Source organism: Myotis brandtii, unplaced genomic scaffold, assembly GCF_000412655.1.
Source record: "Myotis brandtii unplaced genomic scaffold, ASM41265v1 scaffold61, whole genome shotgun sequence".
NCBI classification, from domain to species: Eukaryota; Metazoa; Chordata; class Mammalia; order Chiroptera; family Vespertilionidae; genus Myotis; species Myotis brandtii.
Genome location: NW_005370318.1, coordinates 1,374,316 through 1,386,143, shown reverse-complemented (window position 1 = coordinate 1,386,143; position 11,828 = coordinate 1,374,316). Strand labels below are relative to the sequence as shown.

General features: G+C 35.7%; 1 protein-coding gene across 4 annotated transcripts in view; it reads left to right on the top strand.

Moving 5' to 3' along the window:
- The window catches only part of ITCH (itchy E3 ubiquitin protein ligase), a 120,405-nt gene that overhangs the window by 96,734 nt on the left and 11,843 nt on the right, over positions 1–11,828 (top strand). For all 4 annotated transcript variants that reach the window (XM_005879788.2, XM_014550679.1, XM_014550677.1 and 1 more), the window contains 5 exons: positions 836–907; positions 4,749–4,837; positions 6,472–6,631; positions 6,893–7,026; positions 7,428–7,568. In XM_005879788.2, the coding sequence (XP_005879850.1) occupies positions 836–907; positions 4,749–4,837; positions 6,472–6,631; positions 6,893–7,026; positions 7,428–7,568 (596 nt within the window). The remainder of the gene's footprint in view (positions 1–835; positions 908–4,748; positions 4,838–6,471; positions 6,632–6,892; positions 7,027–7,427; positions 7,569–11,828) is intronic.

The window sequence follows — 11,828 nt, the reverse complement described above, 5'->3', positions numbered from 1 at the left end:
CACATCAATTGGTTGCCTCCTGCACGCGCCCCGACCAGGGCTGGGAATCAAACCTGCAACTGAGATATGTGCCCTTGACCAGAATTGAACCCAGGACCCTTTAGTCTGTGGGCCGAACTGGCTAGGGCTCTTTCTCCTATTTTTAAGGCAAAGAAATAGATCTATTAATTAGATAATTTGTGGCTTCTTTTGACCACAATAATAAATTTGAAACCATTCAAATAAGAAAACAGTGCTACTCTCTTTCCAGTAACCATTATGTTCAGATTGCAGAAATCCTCAAATGAGTTAAAACATCTTCTGATGTATAAATTATAACTGGTCCCTTTCATAGCTAGCATTTGCTAGATACATACATATATGTATTACTTTGATAGATACATATGTATGGTTATATTCAGAGCATTTTTCTCAGATGTGATCAGATATTTCTGATATATAAATATTTACTGAATTATTTCATTATGGGTTCTAAATAAAATTAATGTACTATTTAAAATAACTGATGAATATTTTTAAACTTCAAACAATTAACTGGACAAGCAAGAGTAATCTGAATTAGTGTTTTGAAAATAAAATTAAAGATTTGACTCAGTAAGTAAGCTGTGTGCATATGAAATCTTGTTTTTCCTCTGTGTTTTATATATATTAAATGATATATAATTAGCATGAAGGCTTACAAATGCATGTTTAAACATTATTGAATATAGTGTCATATTCAGAGTCTACTTGTTTCTGTAAGCAAAAATAAAAGTAAATAAAACTTTACCCTTTTGGTTTTGTGATAGGCCATTTTTTAAGTGGTGAGAGTTGACTTGTCATTTTTATATTTCAGCAACTGGCCATGCCACAGCACATAAAGATTACAGTAACAAGAAAAACATTGTTTGAGGATTCCTTTCAACAGGTACTGTTTGATTCACACACTCAGTGGTTTGTCCCCTGGCTGCCAGCCCAAACCATCTTTTGGTGTTGGCAATTTAAACCGTTTGGAACTTTTTGAGTTGGAGCCTTGAATTTTTAAGTATAATCACATTGCCAGTTACCTTAGTACTTAAAATTTAGGAACATTCAGATAGTTTTATATGTGTGTTTTGAATGTGTGTTTTGTATATGTGTATGTTTTGTACTTTTGAAATAATCAGAGTAACAAAGTAATTAGTGAGTTTCAGGTTTCTATTTTTAAGCTAAGTGGTTGATTTGAAATAGATATTTAAGTAAGAAAATAGGCTTTTGGTAGACAAAAGTCTGGAAATATCTATATGAACATTGGATAGAAAAGAAGTGGGGAAGACTATAGTTTTTATAGTTGTGTAATACTTTCATTTTTACAGTAAGCATGGTACTCCTATAATTAAAATATTTTTATATAGGAAAGTGGTCATTAGTTCCAATATCTAAAAAAAGATGTTTTCAGAAGTTGTCAATAATACACACACACACACACACACACACACACACACACACACACTCTCTCTAGAGGCCTGGTGCACGAAATTCGTGCATGGGGGGGGGTGTGTCTCTCAGCCCAGCCTGCACCCTCTCGCAGTTCAGGACCCCTCAGGGATGTCCACCTGTCGGCTTAGGACAGCAATAGGACATCCCTCTCACAGTCCGGGACCCCTTGCTCCTTACAGCCCACCTGCACGCTGCTCCTTACTGCTTGGCTTACTGCTCCTTAGCGCTGCCACGGAGCCAGCCGTGAGCCCAGCTTCTGGCTGAGCAGCGCTTCCCCTGTGGGAGCACAGTGACCACCAGGGAACAGCTCCTGCGTTGAGCATCTGCCTCCTGGTGGTCAGTGCATATCATAGCAACTGGTCGTTCTGGTCGTTCCGCCATAACAGTCACTTAGGCTTTTATTATATATATTTTTATTTTATTTTATGGATGTGCCCGAAACCAAGGTACATGCCCTTAGCCGGAATCGAACCTGGGACCCTTCAGTCCGCAGGCCGACGCTCCATCCACTGAGCCAAACCGGTTAGGGCTATTTTATTTTTTTAGAGAAGGAGAAAGAGGAAGGGAGAGGGCATAGAAAGATAGAGATCTTGATGAGAGAGACATCATTGATCGGCTGCCTCCAGCATGCCCCCTACTGGTAATGGATCCCGCAACCCGGGCATGTGCCCTGACCTGGAATCGAACCAGAGACTTCTTGGTTCCTGGGTCGATGTTCAACCACAGAGCCACACTAGCTGGGCAACAAATTATTTTAGTTGTCCTAAGAACCGGAGTTAATTTATTATTTACCTTTATTTTGCAACTTTACTAACCAAATGCAACTAAATGTTAAGTGATTTTGTTGTAGGGAAGATTAAATGATCAGTGAAAAAAATGTGTTAATGTGAAAACATACAGTTAGTCCTTGTTTTATGATGTGGATGTGAGTCTTTATTATCAAGCCCCTGTGATAATTGTGATAGTTACAGCTTCAAGTGCCACACTGAGTGCAAAGGAAAAAGAGATTGTCTGAGATAGTTGACAGTAGCTGACTTCCTTTCAGAAATAGATACGTTGATTTCCTAATGGAATTTCAGTTATTAACATTGAAAGGGGAAAGCCAGTTGGTATCCTGCTAAGTAGGAACAGATAGCTTTTTAGCAGCAGAGCTGACTAAGACTATTTAGAGAATTATGAGTGATTCCTTTGATCTGATGTGAGTTCCAATGCCATTTACTACTCCAGTCATTACCTTTTCCTAATTTTTATATTAATAGCTACTGTGTGTCACTGAGTATTCAGTCTCTGGTGGGCCACTTTCTTAGAACATAACTTGCCTATAGCAATGCTGAAAAGATGCAAAACATGATTAAATGTCCCTTTATCTTTTAGCTTCTGAAATCAGAGGCTTTTGCAGAATGACAGACCAGATGGTGCTAAAATACTTGTTTAAAATTGTCATCTTATATTTGACATTTATTGAATTAAATATGAAATTTAAAAAGAGAAAAATTTGATTGCTTTGGAAGTGCGACAACTTTGATAGCAAAATTAGCATCAGATTTTTTTTGATAACTGTTGGATAAAGTTGTTTTGGGCAGTAAGTGTTTTTATTAACATAGCATGACTACTTATGAGGGAAATTGAAGGATAAAATTTTTTCCTTCAAATTAGGCTTTTGTTAAAGAATAATATTTAAAGATATTTTTTCCAGAGAACAGTGAATCTCCAGATATTAGACACAGGGAAAAGGAACAACCAGAATTTCCAGGAGAACAGTCTCAGGTTTGGAGGAAAGTCTCAAGAGACATCAGTGATAGCCCTAGGGTTTGGGGAGCAGCCATGAAGACAAGGAATAGCCAGAGAGAGCAATTTTTAACCTTTTGTTTTGCATTGCTATATATCTAGCCTATAGTACTTATAGAATATTTGTCATAAACATGTCATAAGCATTGCATTTTTTGTTACATCTGAGATTTTCTTGTTTGAGTGGGATATGAATTCATAAAAGTGATATATCTGTTTTATGGAAACTGAGAGAAGCCCTGGCATAAGCAAATTACTTACTGAGCCTCTTTGGAATTTAAATGTGAGTGTTCATTCATATCATTTCATAAAAATAGAGGCATTGTATCAACTTCTCTCTCTCTCTCCAGGCCCTGCCATTTTTCTTCTAAGAATAATAACATTTGTAATGTTCTACAGGCCCCATTTTTGGCAGATAATAAAATTGTTTTACAGAGAAAGAACCCAAATGACCTATTTATTGTAGCTCAATAATGGTACTATCCTTCAAAGATGAAGATGATCTTATTAACTACTGTAGTGGGACACAAAATTTGAGTAGTTTTTCTAGGTATTTATAAGTTTCTACTGAGAATGTGTTTCCAAAGTTAACTTTATCCTCTCTGCAGCCACTGGTTTTCATTTCCAAGTTCGCCAATTAGCTATTATGTGTACCTTTTGGCTGTTAAACCCAAATTTACCAACACAGAACCATAAAAAGCACTTAACCTCTGACCAGGCCCACAGTTAACCGCTCTAAGCAAGTGAGAGAAGCAACTTTATAAGTGAATAGTAGGATCATTTAAAATTAATATGTATAAAGTGTCTAAATATATATGAAACATTAATGTATTTTGTGTATGTGTGGTGTTGATTCTGTATCAATGGGGAATTTAACCCTTTGAGTGCCAACCAATATCCTAGGAACTATGCTAAAATTGCAAGGCATTTTTGCTGATTTTACAGCAGTTTAGGAAAAAAATTATGAATCGTAAGTAAATGAAGTTACATATTCAAAAACTTAAGGAAAACTTTACTACATTTGTTTTCATCTTTGACATATATTGTTTGCTGATTGTATTATAAAATACTAGTAGAAAAAAAAAAACTGCAGGAGCGCAATAGCACTCCCGGCACTTTTGGTGAAAGACAGGAGGAGCGCGATCACGCTCCCCGGCACTCAAAGGGCTAGTAACCATCTCTGGAGATGTGCAGGAGGCAGCTGATCGATGTTTCTCTCTCATCGATGTTTCTAACTCTCTATCTCTCTCCCTTCCTCTCTGTAAAAAATCAATAAAATATATTTAAAAAAAAAATACTAGTAGAAAAAAAAATTTGAACAAAACATATAATGTTAAAATAAAGCGCTCCCGGCACTTTTGGCAAAAGACAGGAGGAGCACGATCGCGCTCCCCGGCACTCTAGGGGTTAAGTTACCTATGATGGAGATTTCAAACCTAGAAGTGGTAGAATGGTGTTTCAACAACTACTTTTAGCAATTCTTTTACTTTATTGTTTTGTAGATAATGAGCTTCAGTCCCCAAGATCTGCGAAGACGTTTGTGGGTGATTTTTCCAGGAGAAGAAGGTTTAGATTATGGAGGTGTAGCAAGGTAGTGATAATATGAATACTCAGAACTTAGTTCCTTTCCTCCAAAGGTATCATTACACTTTGCTTGCAAGTATTATTTTCTCAATCTTATATTTCAGGAAAATGAAATGTAGGAAATTATTGTACCTTTATTATGCTGCAGCTGTAGAATTTCAACATTAATTCAGAAGGTAACTCTGAGGTACTGCCAGTTGGTTTCACCCATATCACTCATTTAGTCCTCAGAGTAACGCTGTGAGATAGAATTTTACAGGTAATAATGAAGTTGAGACTCACCTAAGGCACATAATTAAGTTGTGCAGCTTGGATGCAAGCTTTGTATCACAACCAGAAGCCAGTGTTATATCTACTACCTCATGTCTGTTCCTATAGTGATCAGGTCATTTTCCCCATCACAGATTATGGATACAGATAATAGTCACTCAATTTCCAACTCAGGATAATATATCTGTTTTGAGATAGAAGACTGTATGTATAAAATAGGAGTTGAAATCTTTAAATCTGCTTTCTTAATAATGGAGCTTCCAGTCAAATCTTAGTAGGTAGACTGAAGCAAGAAATTGCTTTGCTTATTCCCTACAATATATCATATCAGTTTAAAAATTTGCATAGCAGTAGCACTGTGGAAAGGCAAGGACTTTGGCGTCAGGACTGGATTTGAGTCCTTTTTCTGCACTCATTAATATGACCTGGGGCAAATATTTTTATCTGTAAAATGATCTAGAGTGCTCACTGATTGGTGGCTACAATTTAGTAGTTTCTTATTTATTACACTTCAAAGTGTTTGAAGTACCCACAGGTAAATAATAAATATGAGTAGAAACATTTAATTTTGTATGGGTTAAAGATAATTTAGGAGGAGGGCAATTTTTTATTCTTAATTAGAACATGAACTAGCATTAAAGTATAAGCAGAGACCATGAAACGAACAGAAAAGAAATCTCAGACACAAGATTATATCGCATGTATTGCCCCAGATCTGCTCTGCCTACTGTTCTATCAGACCTACTTACATTACATAATTAGTACCAATAATCTTATGTTGATATTGGTTGGTATTTTCACAGCATTTGCATTTGAGTTTCTCAGAGCATTTTTCTAATGAATGAGTGGCTTGAATTAAGTGTTTCATTGCCTCTGTGAAATTGGATTGTTTTTCATACGTATTTGTCTAGGATTTAGAGAGCAATGGTACTTGATGGGGATCACTATGGGACTTAGAAATCAATGGAATAATATTAGGCTCACTTCAGCTGCTCTAACCACATGGGTCAATTGGTGAAGTTTAAACTTGGCTATGTATAGTATTTTATTGATCCTAAGACTAACATTTTCATATTTTAACATCTCTGAAATTGGGATATGTATCACAATTATAATTGGGAAAAAAGTTTTAGTAGTTGTTTTAAAGTTGATGGTGTCTTAAATTCTTTGAAATATAATAATAAGCAGTATATAAATATCATCTCTGTGAAATAGATGTCAGAGTGAACAGAAGCAGTAAAATCAACATGGTAGTTTAGGAAATTATCACCAGCTGAAGAGTATAAATTTCTAACTTTGTAGCACTGCCCTTTGATTTGTTGGCATAGTTACTTACACAATTTTTCACCCAAAATTTTCTTTTTATTTCAGGGAATGGTTCTTTCTTTTGTCACATGAAGTGTTGAACCCAATGTATTGCCTGTTTGAATATGCAGGGAAGGATAACTACTGCTTGCAGATAAACCCCGCTTCTTATATCAATCCAGATCACCTGAAATATTTTCGTTTTATTGGCAGGTTTATTGCCATGGTAAGTACAGGCGGAGAACTATGTGTACTTTGCTAATTCAGCAGTACTAAAGCATTGTTCTTTAACTTTCTCATTTGAAATTTTCTCATCACTAAGACATTTCTAAGATTGGGTTTGTTATATTTGCCCTTTTCCTAGAAATGTGTCATAAGAAATCATGTAACAGGGGAGCCCTTTTTAAATGAAGAACTCACCTAGCATTCTGAAATACAATGGATATCATAAAATTATCTTAAATGGTATTGTTTGTTTCTTTCATAGGCTCTGTTCCATGGGAAATTCATAGATACAGGTTTTTCCTTGCCATTCTACAAGCGTATCTTGAACAAACCAGTTGGACTCAAGGATTTAGAATCTATTGATCCAGAATTTTACAATTCTCTCATCTGGGTTAAGTAAGTTTGTTTCCGTTTATTTTATCAAAATATAATCTATATACTTTCATTATAGTGTTGATATCTAAACTTTAACCAGTTAACTGCCATGATATTTTGAATTTAAAAAGGTCCACCGCTTGTGTCTGTAGACACTTATGGCATACAAAATAAACATGTAATTAGTTTATTGAATTTAAGTGGTCTACATTAAATCTGTCATTATTCAATATGATAAATTTTAAAGAAATAATACCCAATATCTTCAGCAAAAATTATGACTTGAGAGCATAATTTTTTATTTTTCTTGTTATTTTTATATTATAATTTAATAGTAATTATTTAAGACCATAGTCCTTTAGTTAAAAACTTTTTATATATTTGGATTAGTATAACAAGTAGTGTTAATTTCATTTGTGCAGAGAAAACAATATTGAGGAATGTGGTTTGGAAATGTACTTCTCCGTCGATAAAGAAATTTTAGGTGAAATCAAGAGTCATGATTTGAAACCCAATGGTGGCAATATTCTTGTAACAGAAGAAAATAAAGAGGAATATATCAGGTGAGAGAAAATGTTCCTTTTGACATAGTTTAGCCCTTCTATTGGACTACAGCACGTTGATAATTGCCTAGTAATCCTAATGGACAATATTTTATAAAATAATTTTTTGCTTTTTAACTAACCATTATGAGAACTGATCTTACATTATTAAGAAAATGAATGATCACTTTTTTTACCTTATAAGTGTTGAGAGAGGTACAAGAAAAGTGCTATGGGAAGTCAAAAGATGGAGACATCATTTCATCTAGTTGTAATCATGGAGTAAGTAGTCGATGATTTTTCAGTTGAGCCTTTCAGTTGTGTAGAAATCAGAGTAAAAGTTATGAGCAGATGCTCTAACCGGTTTGGCTCAGTGGATAGAGCGTCGGCCTGTGGACTGAAAGATCCCAGGTTCAATCCTGGTCAAGGGCATGTACCTTGGTTGGGGGCACATCCTCAGTAGGATGTGTGCAGGAGGCAGCTGATCGATGTTTCTTTCTCATCGATGTTTCTAACTCTCTATCCCTCTCTCTTCCTCTGTGTAAAAAAATAAAATAAAAAAGTTATGAGCAGAGAGATGGAAGCTGGAAAGCACAAATCACAGACAGTATCAGGGAAGAATATCCATGGTTTGTGAGGTACTGTCAGGCAGCTCAGAGTTGATAACCCATTCTGCCATGTCCTGCGTTTCAGAAGCCAAAGAAAATGAAAAATCTTTGGAAGATGTGGAGGCTAATAAGTTATGATAACCCTTAAGAGAATACTTAGAACAGTTATCCAGGTGGTAGATTGGAAACCAGATTATAAGAAATTAGGAGTAAATTCAGTAGACAGTCTAAATTTCGTCTTCAACAAATCTGGCAACAAAAAAATGAGAGAAGTAGGATAGATTTTTGTGGAGGCAGCAAGGTAGAGTGACTATCCTGCAGGTAATTCAAACTAAACCTTACAAAAAATTAGTGTAGTGGGTACTAATGGGGTTTTTACCACCTTGCTGGTATATTTTCAACTTAACCAGAATTTTGAAGTTTATAAAATGATAGAAAATAATTTTGGCTATAGTACAACTTTCACTTTTTCTCCAAAAGTGGGAATTTTAATGGTAGAGGTAGTGCTAGATAACTCTTTTAAGTACCAATTCCATACTCACTGTGCCATGTAACATGTCATTGATAAGCGTCTCAAATTTATATGCAGATATTTTCATGGGGTATTTGTAAGATCTGATAAAATTTGTAAGTAAAATGATGGTTTTTAGTATGTCCTCTGCATTAGTTCAGGCTTTTAGTCTCAAGAGTCTTTAGTTCATTCACATATTCTCGACACCAATTCAGGGTTAGATTTCACATATGTGCTTCTTCTTGAGTTCTAGTTTCTGGGTATCTTGCCTGCTTTTCTACTTTTTAAATATTAATATATTCATTCCAGCTTTCTTAATTTTTTAAAATATATTTTTATTGATTTCAGAGAGGAAGGGATAGAGAGATAGAAACATCAGTGATGAGAGAGAATCATTGATCGGCTGCCTCCTGCATGCCCCCTATTGAGGGTCGAGTCCGTAACCTGAGCCTGTGCCCTTACTAGGAATCGAACAGTGACCTCCTGATTCATAGGTTGGTGCTCAACCATTGAGCTGAGCCACACTAGTCAGGCCAGCTTTCTTATAATTAGTATTTGCATGGTATATCTTCCTTCCATGTCTTTGTATTTAAAATATGTTTCTTATCAGCAGCATGTTTCTGGGTCTTGCTATTTTTATCTAGTTTGAACATCTTTATTTTTTACTTTTTAATTGCACAGTTCAGTACATTTACATTTCATTTTGTTATTGATGATTGGACTTAAGTCTGCCACCTTGCTATTTGTTTCTTATTTTCCCCAGTTTTCTTTATTCCTCCTTTTCTGCCTTCTTTTGAATTAATAGAATAATTTTTACTCTTACTTTTTTAATCTCTCCTGGTTAACTATACCTCTAATTTTCTTAGTGAGTGCTCTAATGATTATCTGTATATATAAAAGGCTCAGTGGCCATCTGTGCAACTGGTAGCTATGATACGCACTGACCACCAGGGGGCAGACGCTTGATGCAGGAGCTGCCATGATACACACTGGCCATTTAAAAATAAACCGCACCATGGACCTGGCACTGACAAACCAACACTCGGCTTCCCCCAAGTGTGACAAGCCCTGCCGCCACCCCAGAGCAACACCCCACAAAATCACAGCCAACGCTGCCAAGACCCCATGGTGCAAAATGCGGTCCATAGCCCAGCCCAACCTAAAAACGGCGCTGTGGGTGCCAGGTAATGATGTCACGCAGCAACACCCAGCTTCCTCTCCGTAGCATCTAGCCTCCTTGGAGTATCTTCTGCCCAGGAACCGACTTGTTTTATAGCCAGGTGCAAACATTTTACAGTTTAACCAAATATCTGTGAAGCATTTTCCCGTGCCTCATCTCATTTGATCCTCACAGAAGTCCTGGAGTAGGTAGATAGGAGACTTGGTGGAATCCTGTTTTCTTTTCATTAGTGGGAAAACGGAGATTTAGAAAGTTTAGAAACTTGACCTGAATGAAAAGCAGTAAGAGATGGTGGACCTAGAAAATGACTTCAGGTTTTCTCACGGCACAGAATATAGTCAAACACTGCTGCAGTTAAATATTTTACCCTTTGTTCTCCCTGTGTGATCTACAATAATAATCTGCTTCATGTTGATATTTATTACTGTGTTGCTGACAGTTACCTGAAAGAGAAGTTGGGGTGCTTCACTGGGCTGGAAAAAGTTTAGCTAAATCAGAAAGCAGGTCTAATTAAGCAAGTTTATTCTATAAATAAAAGGCTAAGTTGACTCACCCATGTGTGGTACATATAAAGCTCTCGCTGGTGCCAATCACACGCATGCGTTTTGATCTGTCATTGTCGATCGTGAATTTGGTTGACATTTCTATTATAGAGAAAGGGCGAATAGCGATATTAAAATATTTCTTCTAATTAATTTCCTTTCAGTGTGCATGAATCCGTGCACCGGGACATTAGTAATGATATAAATCCTTAACTTATCACTTATAATTAACATTTTATTAACAATATTATATATAGTAATATAACATAATTAATATCATACTACTACTTATACCAGGTAAGAGGCTCATAATAGTATAATTCCATTTATCTCACTCCAGCCATTTGTGCTTTTTGTTGTCATATTTTATTTCTTATGTTATAAACCCATAATTATTATTAGTCTTGCTTTAAGCAATCAATAGATTTTTAATGAAATCAAGAAAAATTACTTTTTTATATTTACTAACATTACCATTTCTGGTTCTCTTCATTTCTTCCCACAGATCTATTTTTCCATATAGGATAATTTCCTTTCAGCTTTAAAAACTTTCTTTTCCATTTATCTTAATGTGTACCTGTTGGCAATAAATTCTTGTAGATTTTACTGAAAACATGTTTATGTCACCTTCAGTTTCAAAGGATATTTTCACAAGATTCAGAATTCTAGGTTTATAGGATTTTATTTCCTTTTTTTTTTTTTTAGCACTTCCAATAATGTCATTTTATTGTTGGCTTCTATTGTTTTTTTATGTAAGCCATTGTTTTTCTGAATGAAATGTGTTTTTTCTGTGACTTTTTAAGATTTTCTCTTTAATTTTGGTTTTTAGCATTTTGACTCTGATCTAAATGTGATTTGACTCTGATCTAAATCGCACATACAAGCTCAGAAAAGCCAAGCAGGATATGTATGCTTAGCTTTTCTGAGCTTGTATGTGTGATTGATGCCATTTATTTCAGCAGTTGGAGAACATTTTGAGGCTTTATCTCAGTGGATCATCCTTTTGCTTGCTTACCTCTGTACATACTTCAGAGACCTCAGTTACATATTTATTTAACTTTTGATATCATACTATGGTTCTCAGATGCCGTATATTATTTTAGAGAGAAAGAGAAAGGGATAGAAACATTGATGAGAGAAAAACATCCGTTGGTTGCCTCCTGCAAGCCCCTTCTGGGGACCGAGCCCACAACCAGGGCATGTGCCCTGACTGGGAATCAAACCTGTGACATCATGGTTCATGGGTTGATGCTCAACCACTGAGCCACACTGGCCAGACCTGTATATATTTTTTATATTCTCTGTCCTTCAGTTTGGATCATTTTAATTGATCTGCCTTTGAATTTACTTCTCTTAAACTTATCCAATGAAATTTTAATTTCAGATATTCTGTAATTTCCATTTGGTTCTTTTAAGAGTTTCTCTGCTGCCCTGGCTGGT